Source organism: Bos javanicus, chromosome 6 (genome assembly GCF_032452875.1).
Source record: "Bos javanicus breed banteng chromosome 6, ARS-OSU_banteng_1.0, whole genome shotgun sequence".
Lineage (NCBI taxonomy): Eukaryota > Metazoa > Chordata > Mammalia > Artiodactyla > Bovidae > Bos > Bos javanicus.
The window spans coordinates 91,601,596-91,623,294 of record NC_083873.1 but is presented as its reverse complement, the minus strand read 5'-3'; the positions used below and the strand labels follow the sequence as shown (position 1 = coordinate 91,623,294).

Here is a 21,699-nt window from a genome sequence, read left to right as displayed (position 1 = left end):
ATATCTGACTACAAGGCAGGGCACTCTTCCTTTGGAGAAGATCCTAGAATCCACGACCTAGGTTCTCTGAACATGCATGTTAGGTCTCTTTTCCTAAGCTGTCTCAAGAACAACTTTTTAGGTTGTCCTGACTCCCTAAATAATTCGGGCACTGCAGTGTTTTCATTAAAGCTTCATTTGGTTGTCTTCCTCTACTACTTTAAATTTGTCAGTCAAATCAATACTGAGTGCTCAACATGGTAATATCTATTTTGTGATTCTTCTTTATTCTCTTTCTCCTTTATTTTTTTTCCTTTCTATAACCAGAATAGAAGTATTTTTTTTCTTTACAATTCAATGATTTTTAACACAAAGTTGTATACCCATCACTGCCATCTACTTTCAGAACATTTAATCACCTCAAAAAGAAACTTTATACCATTTATAATTACTCTCCACTTCCACCCCTAGGCTTCAGTTCAGTTCAGTTCAGTCGCTCAGTCGTGTCTGACTCTTTGCGACCCCATGAATCACAGCACGCCAGGCCTCCCTGTCCATCACCAACTCCCGGAGTTCACTCAGACTCACGTCCATCGAGTCAGTGATGCCATCCAGCCATCTCATCCTCTGTTGTCCCCTTCTCCTCCTGTCCCCAGTCCCTCCCAGCATCAGAGTCTTTTCCATTGAGTCAACTCTTTGCATGAGGTGGCCAAAGTATTGGGGTTTCAGCTTTAGCATCATTCCTTCCAAAGAAATCCCAGGGCTGATCCCTTCAGAATGGACTGGTTGGATCTCCTTGCAGTCCAAGGGACTCTCAAGAGTCTTCTCCAACACCACAGTTCAAAAGCATCAATTCTTCGGGGCTCAGCCTTCTTCACAGTCCAACTGTCACATCCATACATGACCACAGGAAAAACCATAGCCTTGACTAGACGAACCTTTGTTGGCAAAGTAATGTCTCTGCTTTTGAATATGCTATCAAGGTTGGTCATAACTTTCCTTCCAAGGAGGAAGCGTCTTTTAATTTCATGGCTGCAATCACCATCTGCAGTGATTTTGGAGCCCCCCAAAAATAAAGTCTGACACTATTTCCACTGTTTCCCCATCTATTTCCCATGAAGTGACGGGACCAGATGCCATGATCTTCGTTTTCTGAATGTTGAGCTTTAAGCCAACTTTTTCACTCTCCACTTTCACTTTCATCAACAGGCTTTTCAGTTTCTCTTCACTTTCTGCCATAAGGGTGGTGTCATCTGCATATCTGAGGTTATTGACATTTCTCCCAGCAATCTTGATTCCAGCTTGTGCTTCATCCAATGCAGCGTTTCTCATGATGTACTCTGCATATAAGTTAAATAAGCAGGGTGACAATATACAGCCTTGACGTTCTCCTTTTCCTATTTGGAACCAGTCTGTTGTTCCATGTCCAGTTCTAACTGTTGCTTCCTGACCTGCATACAGATTCCTCAAGAGGCAGGTCAGGTGGTCTGGTATTCCCATCTCTTTCAGAATTGTCCACAGTTTATTGTGATCCACACAGTCAAAGGCTTTGGCATAGTCAATAAAGTGGAAATAGATGTTTTTCTGGAACTCTCTTGCTTTTTCCATGATCCAGAGGATGTTGGCAATTTGATCTCTGGTTTCTCTGCCTTTTCTAAAACCAGCTTGAACATCAGGAAGTTCATGGTTCACATATTGCTGAAGCCTGGCTTGGAGAATTTTGAGCATTACTTTACTAGCATGTGAGATGAGTGCAATTGTGCGGTAGTTTGAGGATTCTCTTAGGCAATCATTAATCTCCTTTCTGTCTCTACAGATCTCCTCTTCTGGACGTCTCACATAAATGGAATTATATAATATGTGCTTTATTGTACCTGGCTTCTTTAACTGAGCCTAATATTTTTGAGGTTAATCCAGTTGTAACATGTATCAATATTCAGTTCTTTTTTTATTGCTAAACAGTATTTTATCATATAGCTATACCACATTTTGTTTATCCAGTTCATGGGCATTTGGATTTTTTCCACTTAACAGCTATTGCAAACAATGCAGCTATGAACATCTGGAGTATGTCTTTTTTCAAAAATGTATTTTATTTTTAATTATTTGTGTGCCAGGTCTTAGTTGCAACATGTGGAATATTTTCAGTTGCAGAATGGGAAGTCCCTGAGTATGTCTTTGTATTGACATATGTTTTCATTTCTCCTGGGTATATACTGGGTTGGCCAAGCAGTTTGGGTTTTTCCATAACAGCTTACGGGAAAACCCGAACGATCTTTTTGGCCAACCCGATACTTAGCCGTCTAATTGTTGGGTGATACAGTAACTCCATGTTTAACATTTTAAGAACCTGCCATCTGTTTTTCCAAAGTGACGGAACCATTTTACATTTCTATCAGCAATAAATGAAAAGGTATGTTTTTAACCTTTATGAAATGACCAGCATAAATGGGACAAACCAAGGAATTCTAAGAAGAATGCATCTTTTCCCCTGCATGAGAGATGGAAGGTTGGGAGTTGATTTTCTTCTGTACTACTTTCTGAATCTATTTTCTATTCCACAGGCTCCCTGGAGCTAGAGTGGGCATGCATGTGCTCAGCAATCAATGCCATGGGGTTAGAATGAACACTGACTTGCCAAGACCTCCTTCATTATGATGAAAAGCCCCTCCCTGTGTGCACACACACACACGCACACACACAAACACAACTTTTTTTTTTTTCAAACACAACTTTTTAAAATGCTTGTTAATTTCCACTACTACAAAGACAGAAATACTTATCTTCCTTATCTTCTCTCTTTTTTTTGATAGACGATGTATTTATTGCTCTCTTACTCAGAGTTCAGACTACTATAAACGTACTTTAGCTGAAGGAAGTAACAACGCCTTTTGCATTGTTATATTCAAATAGGAACACAGAGGATAGAAGACTGGAAGCATATTTAGTTGATCTTGAGCTGCCAATTTCATATAGCTGACAACCTGAATTATATGACATAAAATGCATTCATTATTCTATCCATTCAAGAGTAAGTTGAGGTTTAAGGCAGATTAATGGCTGTCACATGGAGCTACTGTTTGTCAGTCTTCAGTGAACTCAAGCAAAAAACGAGGAAATTGGGAATGGACAACCTAGGGAGCCAAACTATATTCATATGGTGGAGAAACAGCTCCAAAAAAAAGCAGCTTCTGGTACTGAATTTGGCAGTGGTACAAGCTACACCAGGAAACTACATTTCAGTGTTGAAAAGTTATTCTGTTATTTTGGGGTTGGGGTGGGTTGGAAATTATATTTTATTGCTTGCTTAGGTGCCAAACTTCATACCACTGACAGATTATACTGTCAAATATTCTGGACTGAAAAATAGTATGTTGTCCACCTTGCTTCTTGTGCTGTGTGTATGGAATGAATTGAGAAAGAAAAGAAGCAACATAACTAACATTCTAGAAAAGAAACTATGCTCAGAGACAAAAATCAGATCCAATTTTCTCTGTCTGTTCTGCTCAAGAACCACATTTTCTCTAACCACTCACCTATAGAACCTGAAGAATAAAAGGACCTATGGAACAAAAGACGGACTGGATCTTCCTCTCAGAGGGGAGGGGAAAGTCTCTTGCGGCTTGATTGATACAGAAAATAGAAGCCAGGATGAAAACAGTGAGGCTCACCAACCCATTCAAAGGAGAAAACTGAGAAAGGCAGGCCCATGGGGAGCGGGCAGAAAATGAAAGGGAGACTTGCAAAACATCACATCTAGGAATGAATTTCTCCTTTCCTTAGCACCCAAGAAAATACTAGGTCTAAGGAAGTATGAGGTTCCTCCTGCTTGAATTCCAGAGCAGAGTGGAAAGAGATTTACATTAGATTTTAAGTTCTGGCTTTCACATTAGTAAGCATTCCCTAAACAGTGGTTATTTTAGTTTAGGTTTCCCCAGTAGCAGACTCTGAGACAAGAATTCAAATGAGGGGCTTCCCTGGTGGTCCAGTGGTTAAGACTCTTCCAATGCAGGGGGCACAGGTTCGATCCCTGGTAAGGGAACTAAGATCCCACATGCCATGCGGCATGGCCAAGAAACAAAAATAAATAAAAAATAAAATTAAAAACAAAAGAATTCAAAAGCAAAGAGTTTCTCTGGGAAGTAAAGAAAGCTCAGAGCGAAAGTGGGCAAAAGAGATAAGAGAAGGAAGGCAGTCCCATTTTCAAGCCAGCCATCACCATGGGCAACCCCAGGGAAAAACATCACCTCCCTTTCACCTCATTCAAGGGATGAAAAAGCTGAGATCTTCACTCAGTCATGGGTTGAGAGTTGCTCTTAGAGTCATTAACCAAAGGAGGAGGCAAAAGAAAGTCCACAGGCAAAGAAATCAAGATGCTGACAGTAGCAAAGTGTTGGTCGCTCGGTCGTGTCCAACTCATCACAACCCCATGGACTGTAGCCTTCCAGGCTCCTCTGTCCATAGCATTCTCCAGGCAAGAATACTGGAGTGGCAGCCATTCCCTTCTCCAGGGAGAGTCCAGCCTTTGTAGCTTGTGTTTTGAGATCTTCTTAAAATGTTGAGATCTTTAGAGTTTAGTATCTGTCTCAACCAGGTTTCCAGGAGCCAAGAACAGGCGAGGGTTAAGGCCACTTGGTGGACACTCCTCCATGAAAGACCATCTGTTGTGCTGCTGAGCTTATAACCAGGTCTCTTTACCAAGTTTCAGTGGCATGAACTTAAAACCTCCCAGAAAATCAGCACTCTACCAGTTTGAAACTCAAAACTGATCGTGATTCAAATGTAGGTGTTTTCATCAACCCGCCTGGGGTCAAACCATTATCTTTCCTCCACCAGTTTTCACCCTTTGCAGCCTCTTTTCCCTCACTCTTCCTTTCAGTGTTATGTTTTTATCCTCTATGTTTCTGAAAAGAACAGTGGGCTAGATGACATATTGTATTAGTTTCTTATTGCTGCTTGTAACAAAGTACCCTGGAATTGGGTGGCTTCAAACAACAGAAATGTATCATCTAACAGTACAGGAGATCCTAGCTCAAATGGGTTTTACTGGACTAAAATAAGATTTCAGCAGTGTCATGTTCTTTTTAGAAGCTCCAGAGGAGAGTTGCTTCCTTGCTCTTTTCCAACTTCTCAAGGTCACTTGCATTCCTTGGCTTGTGCCCTCCATCAGTCTGACCTCTGCTTGCATCTCTCTCCTCTCACCTACAGCCTGTGCTCCACGACAGGAGAAGCTACCACAATGAGAAACTGGAGCAACACAACAAAGAGTAGCCCCTGCTTGCCACAACTAGAGAAAGCCTGTGCAAAGCAACCAAGACCCAGTGCAGCCAAAAATAAATAAATGGAAGGAGAAAAAGGAGTTGGCACAAAAAATCACCTGGAGTTTAATTAAATGCAATTGGCCCATCCCACCATAAGTAGAGACAGAATCATGGTGTGATATACTGTCTCTTCATGCCCTGCATTTAAATTCCATCCAAGGTCCTTTCTGTAACTTACAAGGTCCTCTTTGATCTGACCCCTGACTTCTTTGCATTTTGATGTCACACTACTGCTGCTGCTGCTGCTAATTCGCTTCAGTCGTGTCTGACTCTGCAACTCCATAGATGGCAGCCCACCAGGCTCCCCCTCCCTGGGATTCTCCAGGCAAGAAAACTGGAGTGGGTTGCCATTTCCTTCTCCAATGCATGAAAGTGAAAAGTGAAAGTGAAGTCTCTCAGTCGTGTCCGACTCTTCACAACCCCATGGACTGCAGCCTACCAGGCTCCTCCGTCCATGTGATTTTCTCTTGCATACTACTATATACTAAAACTATGTCCCTTCCAAAATTCATATGTTGAAACCTACTCCCGTAATGTGACGGTATTTAGAGGTGGGTCCTTTGGGTGGTGATTAGGTCATGAGGATAGAGCCCTCATAAATGGAATTTGTGCCATTATAAAGGAAACCTCAGAGAGTTCCCTTGCTCTTTCTATCATATGAGGACACAGTGGGCAGATGCCATCTATGGACTGGGTAGTGGGCCCTCCCCAGATACTGAGTCTGCAGTGCCTTGATCTTGGACTTCCCAGCCTCCAGAACTGTGAGAAATAAATTTCTGTTTGTAAGTCACCCAGTCTATGACATTCTGTTACAACAGTCCAAACAGTATAAGACACCTACTCTGCTCCCCAATGCCTTTCTTCATGTTTCTAAAACATTCCAAGACTTTCCTTCTTCAGCCTAACTTATAAACCTCTTTTACATCTGATTTCTTATATCGTATCCACCAGGTTTTAACTCAGAAGTCATCTTATCAGAAAACTCTTCTCTAATTACCCTATTTAAAGTAAACCCTGTTCCCCATACCTTCTACCCAACGGATACTACCATTCTGGAATCCATCTTTCTTTTTTTGTAATAAGTAAGTAAGTAAGTAAGTGAAGTCACTCAGTCGTGTCCGACTCTTTGCAACCCTGTGGACTGTAGCCTACTAGGCTTCTCCGTCCATGGGATTCTCCAGGCAAGAATACTGGAGTGGGTTACCACTTCCTTCTCCAGGGGATCTTCCCAACCCAGGGATCAAACCTGGGTCTCCCTCATTGGAGGCAGACGCTTTAACCTCTGAGCCACCAGGGAAGATTGTAATAACACTGACCAATTCTGAAATTATCATATATGAACATGCTTTCCACTAGTCTATTTCTACTACACTATAAGCTCCACAGGAGCAGGGAATTATCTGTTCAGGTAGAAACTATCAACAATTATCCATTTAGGCCATGATACAGAAAGTCAGTCAAGTATCATCTTTGTTACGTGAGTTGACAACTTTGATATCTACTACTCTCCCACCAGTCCATAATATCACATCATAACTAAACTTTGGATGTGTTTTGTCATTTCTAAGCACCGTTGTATAGTTTAATCCTTTGAATAGTTATAACAATTCCATTAGGTGAGAATTTCCATCTTTAAAGATGAGGACACAGGTTTAGGAAAGCTATGTTACTTGCCACAGTGACACAGCCAGTTAAGACTATGGTAGAAATGAAATTTGTTTATTTTCACTCCAAGCCCTACAGTGTCTGGGATGTGTATTTTGCTATCCTGGACAGCCTTGATTAAAATGAAAAGAAAAAAGATAACATAGAAGTTATAACCCTAAAGCAATACAGATATATCAAAGGGCATTTAAAAATAAAGACTTTAGTTAGATCTCATAAATCTCTAAGGTAAAATGCAGTTCAAGTTCGAGAAGGATATAATGAATAGATGTATGAATGGCTGAGGAATGAAAAAAAAAGTACATGACCTAAGAGGAAATTCAGGCTCAGATGCCCAGGACAGAGAGTTCTTCACATTAGTCTGTGAAGTTAGAAAAGCCTCCTCTGAAGTCAGGAAGGAACTGTCACTTCCATTCTATAGATGGAGATACGCAAGTTCTCTTTTGCAGAGATAGTCATTAGAACAGGGGAGAAACAGTGCTCAGATTTAGCAGAGAGTCTTTGCCTCACTTCATTTTGTTGATAAGGGCCCAGGATGTCAGAGCACGAGAGATGGGTGGGACGAACGGAGTGGGAGAACAGTGACTCTGCAGCTCTTTAGATCAAGATGTTTGATGTTTGAAGTACCTCAAAAGAAGAGAAGTGGAAAAATCTGTCTGTGGGTTAGTTAAGATCCAGAATGTCCTTTGGGGTTTTGCTTTTTCAAAGATTGATAGAAAGTCTCTCGTTATGTGTTTCCAATCACATTGTGGATTCACTAAGATGAAACCGAAAGTATGTATTAAATTGTGTTCTTGGCATAGGAGGCAGTGCCTTGGGAAGCTATAGTTTTAAAGGAAAGCAGAGTTCTCACAGATGCAAAGAGCCATCTGGCACCCCACCTCAGCATACTACTTGAAGAGAAGGTATTTCCAACAACATTGACAGGATCACAGATTTGGTCTTTGTCTAACAACACATAACACTTTAAGCAGTTTAGATAGTTTATAAGTGGTTACATCAAAAATACAAATTTTCCCTTTTTCTCCCAGTCAATTCAATTCAACAGACATTGAACCAAACATTACATATGTGCAAGACATCATTAAATTGAAAGTCAAACTCAACCAATTTATCTTATACTCTAAAGCAGCATTTTCTAGTAACATGTTTGCACATTGCCCTTGGATATCTTTCTAACAAAGACTTTAAAGAAGATCCTTTTTAATATTCATTTGTCTTCTTCATTAATACATTTTCATTTTCATCATTTCTAAGCTTACTCCTTGGAAGGAAAGTTATGACCAACTTAGATAGCATATTGAAAAGCAGAGACATTACTTTGCCAACATAGGTCTGTCTAGTCAAGGCTATGGTTTTTCCTGTGGTCATGTATGGATGTGAGAGTTGGACTGTGAAGAAAGCTGAGCGCCGAAGAATTGATGCTTCTGAACTGTGGTGTTGGAGAAGACTCTTGAGAGTCCCTTGGATTGCAAGGAGATCCAACCAGTCCTTTCTGAAGGAGATCAGCCCTGGGATTTCTTGGGAAGGAATGATGCTAAAGCTGAAACTCCAGTACTTTGACCACCTCATGCGAAGAGTTGACTCATTGGAAAAGACTCTGATGCTGGGATGGACTGGGGGCAGGAGGAGAAGGGGACGACAGAGGATGAGATGGCTGGATGGCATCACTGACTTGATGGACGTGAGTCTGAGTGAATTCCGGGAGTTGGTGATGGACAGGGAGGCCTGGCGTACTGCGATTCATGGGGTTGCAAAGAGTTGGACACGACTGAGAGACTGAACTGAACTGATGCATAGTTTAAACACTGTGGATAAGAGAAAAAAAAGAAGGGAGAAAAGGAGGGAGGAAAGAAAAGGAAAGAAATGTCCTTAGCTTCCAAAAGTTAGCAGCCTAACCAGAAACACACACACAGTTTATTTGCTATGGCAGAAACCATCTTGGCAAATAAATTAACTTTATTGTGTCTCAGTTTTCTCTCTGTGTAATGAGGAAGTTGAATAAGATGATTGCTGAGATTCTTTACCGCTCTAACATCCTATAGGCCATTCAACATTTACTGAGCAATTGTTGCATGTGAAATGGAAAGTATTTTCCTAGAAGAAACAATATATACAGCCTGAGTAAAACTCTTTGGGCTTTAAAGTGATTATAATTTACTGGCCAAGTGCAAACAACTAACTGTACTAGAAGATGGCGTGAATAAAGGTGCTGGGGACACAAGAGGAAGACTTGATACAAATTCAGGACAGAAGGGGATGGAACAATGAGAGACCAGACAAGCTGCTTTATGGACAGCAGAGAGATGAGGCTACCCTAGTATGAAGGGTAAAGTGTGTTAAAGGAAACAGCAAGAACAGTAGGGAAGGAAACTCAGAAAATACTGGCTATTTTAAAAGGTCAGTAACAAGCTAATCAAGCTCGGTTCTTGGAAAAAGATGGAAAAGGTGACTTTGGGATGAACTAAATCAACCAGCCCAAGGTCCTGAGGGAACTGCCTAGAAGCCAATTTCACATTGAATTCAGAAACCAGGGCTCATAAACTCATAATTCTTATTTTATGCAGAAGAAATGGACCTAGAGAGATTGTCTGGCTGATGTTGGTGTGTTGAAACTGAGGATCACTAAGGAAGCTAGAAGGTGGTAGAGTGCTCGGCGTGGACAGATGGATATAGAAAAACCAGCAATGAGGAAATCTCAACATGTTCATCCAGACAATTTAAGTATGTTCCCAATGAATCATTTCCCAGCCTATGGACTGTTTCTATTTCTACTTCTCACAATGCAGTGAAGCAGTACATTTTATCTTAAAATGGCAGGTTGATTAGGGTGTTTCAGATGATTGTCTTCAGAGGAAGAATTATGAAGAGGATTCAGGGATGAGCTCATATCATTGAGGCTAGAAAAATCCAGTGAAAGAATCCATTTAATATCTGAGTAGTGTCAGACACCAGGAAGCCAGGGGGCATGTGTTTGAGGTTAACCTCTGATGTCACCTAGCAAACACACTCCCTTATATATCAAGAATGGAAAGATGGGGCTGAGCTGGAATGGTGAGCTAAGCCTTGGTAGGGGAAGGCTGTGACTTTGAGAGGAAGAAAACGATGGTGGTATAGGTGGTAGAAGCAGTTTCAGAGAGGGAGGGGTAATGATGTGGAAGATGGAACCAACAGCCAGCTGATATCAGGAAGTCTGTGTCATAGTCCACCCTGGCATTGGCACAGTGACCTCGCGAACACAGGAGGCAGGTGGCAGGTATGGAGGTTGCGTATGGACCCAGTAGCATGGGCCCCATCCTCACCAAGGCTGATTTAGCTATCAATGCTGCCAAAGGTTCAACTGGCCAGCAAACAGAGACAAATGCTGAACTTACCTGTTTCAACATCCCTCATAGAAACCAATTACCTACTTGGTGACAAGTTGATGACATTGGACCTTTTCTACTCTGGAAGGGGCAGCTGTTCCTCTGGACTGGAACTGACACATATTCCTAACCATAAGCCTTCAGTTAGCATTGATATTTGGGCGGGGCTTACAAGTGTTTGATCCCCTCAGTAGGATCCTACATAACATCCCCTCTGATCAAGAGATACACTTATAGTAAAGGGGGTTGGCAATGGGCATATGTTGATGGGATCCACAAGTTCTGTCACTCATGAGAGCTGCTGGCCTGGTAGAGCAACAGGGCCATTTTTTGAAGGTCTAGCTGTGGCTGGCATATAAGAGAGTCCAGTCAGAGCAAAGATACCTCTCAGGGGTAGGAATCAGGAACGTGTGCTCCTCATATCAGTGACATAAGAGTCAATAGCTGACCTTCAATCCTGAGGCCCAGGATTTTTTTAACACACATGAAAAAAAAAAATGCCTTTCCTTTATTTGTTTTCTACAAGTGACATCAGAGGCTAAAAACAAAGGATCCGGTTAACAGGTGTTAGCACCAAGACTCCTGCCTGTGGTAGCTTCTTAGACACTCTGTCCTCCAGCCCAGCCCTTTGAGGTATCCAATTTTTTTGAACAAGTACAATCATTTCCAACAACAGGGCCATTCAGAAACACTTCATTAATCCACAAGCTCTTCTGAGAGGATCTCTGCTTTACTGCTTCAAGGAGCTCTCTGCTGGTGACAGCTTTTCTGTGTTTGTCGAAGGATAGTCTAGTTGCCTTCAGGTTAATCTGTTTCAGGGGCTCCCCAGGTGGTGCTAGTGGTAAAGAACCTGCCTGCCAATGCAGGAGATGTGAGAGAGCAGTTTCAATTGCTGGGTTGGGAAGAACCCGTGAAGCAGGGCATGGCAACCCACTCCAGTATTCTTGCCTAGAGAATCCAATGGACAGAGGAGCCTGGCGGACTACAGTCTATAGGGTCACACAGAGTCAGACATGACTGAAGTGACTTGGCACACACACAATCAGTTTCAGTCACCAATCCTTCAGAGGACCCAAGGATCCATTGAAGTCAGTGGGTGTTTCCTTTAGGATTTCCCCATATAACTAAAATAAGCTTCCTTTCCCCTCCTTTTCTTCCCTAAGGCTGAACTGGCCTGCTCATACTCCCTTTTGGTTGGGATATATGTTTTCATCTTCTTAGACAATCTTAGGCCATGTAAGCACATGAAGCAATGTGGAGGTTTTAATCCTTTGTAGTACAGTCCACGGGGTTGCAAAGAGTCAGAAACCACTGAACACTTGTCAGCAGCAGGACCAGTGCACACAAAAAAATATCTCTCGCTAGGTGAAGACACCCAACAACACTTTCTAAGAAATGTCAAGTGACCCTTCCTTTTAGGGTTCTGAAACTGCTTACAGGAGTTCCGACACCTATTTTGTGCTTAGTTGTTCAGTCATGACTGACTCTTTGTGATCCCATGGACTGCAGCCCGCCAGGCTCCTCTGTCCATGGGGATTCCCCAAGTAAGAACACTGGAGTGGGTTGCCATGCCCGCCTTCAGGGGATCTTCCCAACCCAGGGGTTGAACCCAGGTCTCCTGTGTTGCGGGAGAATTCTTTACCATTTGAGCCACCAGGGAAGCCCAAGAAATTTGGAGTGAGTAGCCTATCCCTCCTCCAAGGGAGCTTGCTGATCCAGGAATCGAATTAGGCAGATTCTTTACCAGCTGAGCTACTAGGGAAGCCCATACCTATTTTTAGGGGACTTTTATATGACTAACATTACATATAAAATTTTATTTATTTTTGGCTATACTGGGTCTTCATTGCTATGTGGGCTTTTCTCTAGTTGTGAGTGGAGGCTACTCATTGCACTGGCTTCCCTTGTTGTGAAGCACATGTGCTTTAGTAGTTGTGACATATCGGCTCTAGAGCACAGGCTCAATAGTGTGGCACATGGGCTTAGTAGCTCCATGGCATGTGGGACCTTCCTGGCTCAGGGATGGAACCCGTGTCTCCTGCAATGACAAGTGGATTCTTTAACACTAAGTCACCAGGGAATCTCCAGGACTAAGATTTTTTTAAGTTTGTTTTCCTCTAATAAATTTAAAAACATATACAATAAAGAGATTAATCCCATATTTTACCCAGATCATAGCTCTAGAATCTAGACAGAGCCAAATATTAATATTTGGTATCCATGGTGACTGAATAGCAGAGGACCCTGGAGAATCAGGATGTCTGGATTCAAATTCCAACTCTAGCACTTTCTACCAGTCATGAGAGCTTCAGAAAGCTGCTCAAATTCTGTGTCTCAGTCCTCATGTATAAAACTAGCTTCATAATATCACCTTCCTCATGGAGTTGTGAAAATTAAATGAGTTAACACATGTGGATCTCTTGGAATAGACCTTGGCACCTAGTGGGCACTCAGTACGTGCAAGCATTTACTGGTGGTTGTTACTGGTTGTTGTTGTTGGTTGTTGTCTAGTTGTTACTTGACATGATGAATCCTAGGGGCAGGTGTTTCCCCACAGCAGGTGGAACTGTTCTCAGCCACAATACTGCATGAGTCATAATAAAATCATGCTGCCAACTTCCTGAACTATTGAATTACTTGAGCGTCTACATACAATCCTTTTTTTTTTTTTTTTTTGCTTTAAAGCTACCCTTTCTTTTTGAAGTTCACAGATTACAGAGGCTCTTTCCTCAACTCCACCTTTCCTTTTCAAGGACATTAAATCCCAAAGAAAGCAATTTGGAAATGATTTCTTTTATTGCCACCCTTTTGTAGCTCCTCTTCCCCCAGTCATCCTTCCATCTCATTTGTACCTAAAGAAAAATGATACTTCATTCATTATATTGTCATACTGTGCAGCTTATAATTATATAAGTGTACGTGTCTTTCATATCGAAGATTTAATGTGTACTATGCCTTCCCTTGATTTCCTTGGTGGTGCAGTGGTAAAGAATCCGCATACCAATGCAGGAGACTCAAGTTCGATCCCTATGTTGGGAAGATCCCCTGGAGGAGGGCATGGCAACCCATTCCAGTATTCTTGCCTGGAGAATCCCAAGGACAGAGGAGCCTGGCCAGCTACAGTGCGAAGGGTCACCAAGAATCAGACACGACTAAGCAACAGAACAACGATGGGAAACTGACACACATTCCATCTGCAGAGATCTGCCCAGTATCCTCACCTCATGGGACTCTGCCTCCCTGCCCACACTGCTCCCTGCTCTGTATTGTCTTTGATTAGTCATTCAGTAGAAGTTATCAAATACCTACTCTGTGCCAGGCACGTCTTGGAAATGCAAGATGAATAAGACATAGCTTTTTCATTTACTCAACAAATATTTGTGTACCCAGGCTCTGAGTTAGATGTGGTAGAGATGGGAAAAAAAAAGTCCCAGGCTTTCAATAGGCTTTTAAACTTCTGAGAAGACAGTTAATGTAAATTTTTTAAAAGTATGATTTGTTGTAATAAATGTATGGTACAGGAGTACAGAAGAGAAACCATCTAACCTAGCTTAATGAAGTCAGAAAAACTTGAGAGAGAGGAAAAAATAAATCCTGGATGAATATGAGTTTGCCAGACAAACAGGATAAAGAGAGAGATTCAAGAGCTTTGAAGCAATGTGGCACTTGAAATCTGGCTAGTGTATATGAGAAACAGAATTTAAAATTGCATTTCATTTTAGGTGTGTGTGCTCAGTCATGTCCGATTCTTTGCTACCCCACAGACTGCAGCCCGCCAGACTCTTCTGTCTATGGGATTTCCCAGTCAAGAATACTGTAGTGGGTTGCCATTTCTTTCTCCAAAGATTCTTCATGACCCAGCAATCTAACCCACATCTCCTGTGTCTCCTGCATTGGCAGGCAGATCCTTTACCACTGGGCCACCTGGGAAGCCCCATTTCATTTTAGTTCCTTTTAATTAAACTGGAAATAGCCACATGTGGCTCTTGGCTACCATGCTAGACAGAGTGGATTGCACCAGACTATACCCCTGAAAAGGAAGGAGACTGTCTTCTCTATACTCTTTCTCCACTTCTTACTAACTGGAAAGCAGATGCTGTGACAAGTCATCTTAGACCAGCAGACAGGACATCACCCCAGGGATGGAAGTAAGACAGTAGAAAGGACAATCTTTCAGATTAGCTTAAGTTCACCTTGTCGTCGGAGAAGGCAATGGCACCCCACTCCAATACTCTTGCTTGGAAAATCCCATGGATGGAGGAGCCTGGAAGGCTGCAGTCCATGGGGTCGCTGAGGGTCGGACACGACTGAGCGACTTCACTTTCACTTTTCACTTTCATGCATTGGAGAAGGAAATGGCAACCCACTCCATTGTTCTTGCCTGGAGAATCCGGGGGACTGGGGAGCCTGGTGGGCTGCCGTCTACGGGGTTGCACAGAGTCGGACACAACTGAAGTGACTTAGCAGCAGCAGCAGCACATTGTCGTGTGAAAGAGACATCAATTTCTGTATTGCTTAAGCTATTGTTGTTTTGGATCTTTATACAGCAGACAAATTTGTATCCTAACACAATGTCTCTTACAATAATGAAAAGCAATAGTCATAATCTTGCTAAGATTTTTTTTGAGATTTTCCTGTGTATAAGCCCCTGTGCTAACTGTTCTAAGTGCTTGCATCCCATTTAATCTCTGCACATAATGATAAGGGAGATAATTGTTTATTCCCATTCTGCAGATAAAATGAAGCCTCACCAAAGTGGCTCACTAGTGGTAGGATTAGATCTAACAGCAAACCATATTCTAGGGAACAGATACATAATATCTTTTCTTTTTTAAGGTTCAAGTCAGCTTTTATCAGCTTGACCTTTGTTTCCTCTTTCTTTAAAACTTATTTATTTGTTTGTTTGTTTGGCTGAGCCAGGTCATAGCACACAGGATCTTCAAACTTCGCTGAGGCATGTGGGATCTAGTATCCTGACCAGGGATCGAACTTGGGCCCCCTGCATTGCAAGTGCTGAGTCTGAGCCACTGGACCACCAGAGCAGTCCCATACATAATATCTTATCATTAAAGAGCAGGAAAATTGAGTGTAAATTAGAGTTTTAAAATGCAGAGATGACATTTATGTCTGTGGCAGACATACTCAGCCATCTACCCAACACCTGTTACCTCCCTCTTCCTGAAAACAGAACCTCAATTTGTTCAACTAGTGGGTGGAGATTCTTTGACATCAGGAAGAGCAGGTTTCCACTGCAGAACCCAGGAGAGAAATTCTGAGTGGTCTAAACTAGTAATAGTAGTTTCATTCCCCTTGGCCAGTAATTGGTCTAAGGACAGGTAAGTGGCACAGTTCTGATCAATGAGATGTAAACACAAGTTTGATAGGGAGGGTGACCCTTTCCAAACAAAGAGCCACAAGTCTGCCCAGAATGAAGATGCAGTGATGGAAGTGTGGCATCCATTTTGCAACTTTAATGATAAAAGCCAACACTAAAGAAGGCAGAGTGGAAAGCTAAGTGAAGTTCTTAATGGCATTATTGAGCTTCTCCTTGTCTGGACAACCTAACTCCAGACTTCTTTTAAGATGAAAAGAACGAATCTCAGTTTTCTTAGGTCACTATCAATCAGGTTTCCAGTTACTTACAGCTGTAAGCCTTCCTGATACACATATCAGATCAGATCAGATCAGTCGCTCAGTTGTGTCCAACTCTTTGCGACCCCATGAATCACAGCACGCCAGGCCTCCCTGTCCATCACCAACTCCCGGAGTTCACTCAGACTCACGTCCATCAAGTCAGTGATGCCATCCAGCCATCTCATCCTCTGTCGTCCCCTTCTCCTCTTGCCCCCAATCCCTCCCAGCATCAGAGTCTTTTCCAATGAGTCAACTCTTTGCATGAGGTGGCCAAAGTACTGGAGTTTCAGCTTTAGCATCATTCCTTCCCAAGAAATCCCAGGGCTGATCTCCTTCAGAATGGACTTGGTTGGATCTCCTTGCAGTCCAAGGGACTCTCAAGAGTCTTCTCCAACACCACAGTTTAAAAGCATCAATTCTTCGGTGCTCAGCCTTCTTCACAGTCCAACTCTCACATCCATACATGACCACAGGAAAAATCATAGCCTTGACTAGACGAATCTTTGTTGGCAAAGTAATGTCTCTGCTTTTGAATATGCTATCTAGGTTGGTCATAACTTTCCTTCCAAGGAGGAAGCGTCTTTTAATTTCATGGCTGCAGTCACCATCTGCAGTGATTTTGGAGCCCAGAAAAATAAAGTCTGCCACTGTTTTCACTGTTTCCCCATCTATTTCCCATGAAGTGATGGGACCAGATGCTATGATCTTCATTTTCTGAATGTTGAGCCTTAAGCCAACTTTTTCACTCTCCACTTTCACCTTCATCAAGAGGCTTTTTAGTTCCTCTTCACTTTCCGCCATAAGGGTGGTGTACATAAGGATACACATATATGTACACCTATCTTTTGTTTTCTTAGGAAAGACAAGGAAAAGTCACACAGCTTACAGTGCTGTTTTGCACACTCTCGGCTGCCTGCTGGAAGCCAATTCCACCGGCTCACCCACAGTAAGACTTGTTTTGTTGCTGTTGTTTAGTTGATCAGTCGTGTCTGACTCCTTTGTGACCCCATGGACTACAGCCTGCCAGGCTCCTCTGTCCATGGCATTTCCCAGGCAAGGATACTGGAGTGGGTTGCCATTTCCTTCTCCTTTTCCTGACCTAGGGATCAAACCCATGGCTCCAGATTCTTTACCGCTGAGGAACTAGGGAAGCAAAAATCATTTCAGTCTCTCTCAAAACACCTATTTTGGTGAGATAGGAAAACAGACCTTAATAGGTAACATAGTTCAGGCAAAATGCATATTTATCTCTTTCCCACCCTTAAACTAAAAAGAAATTTCCCCTCAATTAGAAATGTTTCTTCAAGAATGCCTTGATATGTAAAGCACTTATATATTCTGTTGTTTTAGACTGTTAATATTCTGAAATTGTAAAATAAATTTCTGTTATCTTTCTTTTTTAATTTATGTTTTAATTGAAGGAAATGTTTGGCTGAAACCAACAAAATTCTGTAAAGCATCCTCTGTAAACTTCCTTAATCTCTGTAGTTTTAGAGAAAAGCAGATGCACTAAACTTAATGCATTAAGAGGATTCATTCAATGGGTATACCTTGCCACACCAAACATAAACGAAGAATTGAGGCATGTTACAGAATGACTAAAGTTTAAAAATGGGCTTAAATGATAGATAAATACAAGAGGCAGAAATACTGTTTTGCTCTTGAATTATACTGGAAACTGATTTATTCTATAATTCTAAGTGTGCAGGAAGAATAAATAATTTTTATGCAATCAATTATCCAGAATTTCAAACAAATTCTAAAATCTTTTGGAATGCTAGATATAACACTTTTAGTTGAAAGGAGAAAGAGCAGATATATCTCTAGCCATATGTTAAATTTGTTGTTTTTGTCCAGTTGCTCAGTTGTATCCGACTCTAAGACTCTATGGACTGCAGCATGCTAGGCTTCCCTGTCCTTCACTATCTCCTGGAGTTTGCTGTGTTACATGTTAAATAAAGATGCACATATACAAATATATACCATGCCACCACCTTAACTACGGGGTTAATCTTTAATCTGATTCATAACTGAAAGGATCATGTGGCAGCTGGTTTTACACTATTTCATTCACAAAAAGAGATTATCCATTAGACAAGCACATTTTCCCCTGGAATTTCACGGCATAAAGGCGCCAGACACATTTTTCTTTCAAACACAAAGCTATGCAAAATATTTCCAGATATAATCAGAAGGGTATGAAACAGCAAATTAAGCGTCAATCTTCAGCATTATCTGTTTTTGAGAGATTTGACAAAAGTTGAAAAAACAGTTTGACTAAGGAAAAAAACATTGGAAAAAGCAACATACCTTAGAGATGATTAATGGTTCCCCATGCTCCAAACCACCTTTCAAAGTAAAACCCCAGGGAGCTCCTCCCTGCAGGAACGCTTCCAGATAAATGTACCGTCCCCTGGAGGTCCTGTTAGGGGTTAGTGTGCCACTGGTCTCATCGAAGTTCTCCGTAGTCCTCATCATGGCAAACACATGATGCCTCGAGTTAAATTTTAAACGCCTGAAGCAGTTTCAGGAGAATGGTGTTTAGCATTATGCCATCCTTCACAATCCACGCTGGCCAAAAAAGACGTTTTCAGAAACCAATTCTTTAGGGTGTAAAAGGTTCTTGTGAGCTTAACTCCAAGATGCTGAGCCAGGAGGATTTTTCACTTCAACGTTTCTGAATGCAACTCTCCTCCTGGAATTCCCGGTTCTCACTAAAGCCCCGGAGGGGTGTATATCTCTCCACTCCGTTAAAAAAAAAAAAAAAAAGAAACAAACATCTTTCACTGTCACTCGCCAGACTGCCTCTATTTCACACACACCCACGCCAAATTTTTTTCAGCAGATTATACAGAGAAACTTAAAGTCCTCTTACAATATAGTGAGAAAATTGCAAAAACTCAACTGCATACCTCAATTTTGATTGATTAGCAACCCTTTCTTCCTCTCTGAGTCAAATTTACCATCACAATAGCCTCCCATCTTCCCAGAAGTAGCTTTAAAAGAAGCTACTATGCTTCTGCTAGCTTCAGAAGTTTCTAACTTGTTCCAAACAGATAAGCTGTGCTGAAACTTATTTGTCTATGTTTTTCAGCAATAAGTTCAATCTGTTTCTTGAAAAAAAAAAAAAAGTTTTTCCAGGATGTAGAGAAAAATGGAAAAAAGCATGGTAAATTAACTTCCCTGGAAAAAATATCCAGGCGGCAGCTCAGTCCTTTTTTTGGTATTTTCAGTGATGAGCAGCCACTACTGCAGCCAAGGCTGTACTTGCCTTTTCTGAGAGAAAGAGTAAGGAAGTGAGAGGAAAATGGATTAAGGCAAACAGAGCGACCGCAACCTTTCTGCACAGTAAGCGCTGCTATGTGGAATTCAGTTCCCCACAAAGACCCGACCAATCACAACAGTCTTTCACTTGATAAACCGTAGACAGTTAAAAGTACCGTACTCATGGCTAATTAGCAAGTAGTAAAATAGTTGATGGACTCACCCCACCTTGTTCCAATTAAAGCAGAATCCCTGGAAGTGAGACACAGGCATTGACATTTTTAAAAAAACCTCTGGGCAATTCTGCCCTGAGGCCAAGTTTGCAGAGCTTTTTGGTAAACATTTAAGTGTCAAGGTGGTAGCACAGGGCTTTATTTTGTTCATTAGAAGAAAGTGCCAAGTAAAATTTATAAATGGCTTCTCATCTTGAAATAGGACTCTCCAATCAAATTTCTCCTTGTTTGATTCAGTACAAACAGGTCGCAGGCTTTCTTCTATATTGTAATTGTTCTCTACTCCAAGGCTCTTTGTTATCCATTCTTTAACTGAAAAGAAATACTTGGTGTCTGGCAAGTAATAAGCACTCAAGGTGGAATGTTGTTTGGATTTCAGGTTAGCAATGGAATTTTGTAAAAGAAAAATCTCATTTTAATGTAATGATAGTATTTTAGTGAAAACAAAAGGTGTACAAAATGAAAGTAAATGGTAAACATTGATTCTTAAGAGTAATTTATGCAATTTTTATTGGGGCTTCCCTTTACAACTTAATTTATAAATAAAGAATAGAAGGTGAAATCTTGACTTTTCTTTCACTCCATTATTAAAACATATATGTATACAGAGAGAATATTTAAATAAAAACCAAGGTAAATGAAGTTTCTTTCTGAAAAGTATTTTTGTGTGTGTGGCATTTACAGTCTTGCTCCTGATTCATTTTGTAAAATATGGGATTTCATAGAATCAACGTTTAATATTAAAAGTAATAAAACCAAAAACAAGATGGAAAGGAAGTAAGAACACGTTAAGCAGTGAAGAAAGAACTCAGGGCTTGTGGGCTGATGAAACCTCTATTTTATATAATCACCAAAAGTATTTGACATAAATATTTAATGAAACTTGATAAATAATTTGAAAAATAAACCATATAGAACCTGCTGGACACAGTGTAGCAACTGATAGATCAGGGTTAGAATAATTTTTCCCCTTCTTCCATTGCTCACAATCAAAGAATGTATGCTTGTTTTAAAGGTGAGTGCATAGAGGCCATGAGAAGCCTAAATAATCTGACCAGAGTCATCCTGCAAGTAGCCTTCTTGTTGTTGTTCAGTCACTAAGTCATGTCTGGCTCTTTGTGACCCTGTGGACAGGCTTCCCTGTCCTTCATTATATCCCAGAGTTTTCTCAAACTCATGTCCATTGGATCAATGATGCCATCCAACCATCTCAACCTCTGTCACCCCCTTTTCCTCTTGCCCTCAGTCTTTCCCAGCATCAGAGTCTTTTCCAGTGAGTCTGCTCTTTTCATCAGGTTGGCAAAGTATTGGAGTTTCAGCTTTAGCATCAGTCCTTCCAATGAATAGTCATGACTAATTTCCTTTAGGATTGACTGGTTTGATCTCCTTGCTGTCCAAGGGACTCTCAAGAGTCCTCTCTAGCACTACAGTTTGAAAGCTTAAGTGGGCATAAAATTAAAATCATTAGACCCTTAGGAATGGACTCTCAGTTTAAGGTAGGTCTTTTGCATTTATGGCTAAAGGAAAATTGTTTATGTGGCCAGCATTGCTAATTCATAAGGATAACTTCTGTTAGGGCATGTGACTTGGACCCAAACTCTAATTAGAGAATGAAATTGGACCCTCTCCCCTCTCTAGACAGAGAAAAACAACCCTATTGTCTCAAGGTGCTGACGGTGAAAGGAACCATGAATACGAATGTCTTTGACCTTGCAGACCCAAAAGGGTCTCAGGACTTCCCAGGATACTCAGACTACATTTTGAGAATTTCTGGCCTCAACCAGGTACAGCCATACCTGAAGCTATCCCATTTTTACCAGTTTGGTGAGCTTATAAACACATGTGTACTTTTTCCTTGAATAGCTGGAGTTGGGTTTCTGTTGCTTGCAACTGAAAGAGTTTCGAGTAAACACAATGAAACCCTTCATGGTTTTTCCTAGTTTAGGAAAAGGTTTAGGGAAGCTTAGTGCTGTCTCATGGGGGGCTTCCCAGGTGGCGTGGTGGTAAAAACCATCCTGCCAATGCAGGAGACTCAAGATATGTGAGTTCAATTCCTGGAGCGGAAGATCCCCTGGAGTAGGAAATGACATCCTGCTACAGTATTCTTGCCTGGAAAGTTCCATGGACGGGGGAGCTTGGCCAGCTACAGTCCATGGGGTCACAAAGAGTCAGACATGACTGAACACACACACACACACACACACACAGACGCACACAGTGCTGTCTCACAGAGGTAGC

The 21,699-nt window shown here is 41.5% G+C and overlaps 1 protein-coding gene across 1 annotated transcript in view; it reads right to left on the bottom strand.

Annotated features, from left to right (window-relative positions):
* The window catches only part of SHROOM3 (shroom family member 3), a 329,202-nt gene extending 310,517 nt beyond the window's left edge, over positions 1 to 18,685 (bottom strand). Inside the window, exon 1 of the mRNA XM_061420517.1 lies at positions 18,275 to 18,685. Within this exon, the coding sequence (XP_061276501.1) occupies positions 18,275 to 18,442 (168 nt within the window). The 5' untranslated portion in view covers positions 18,443 to 18,685. The remainder of the gene's footprint in view (positions 1 to 18,274) is intronic.
* Positions 18,686 to 21,699: the final 3,014 nt, after the last annotated feature.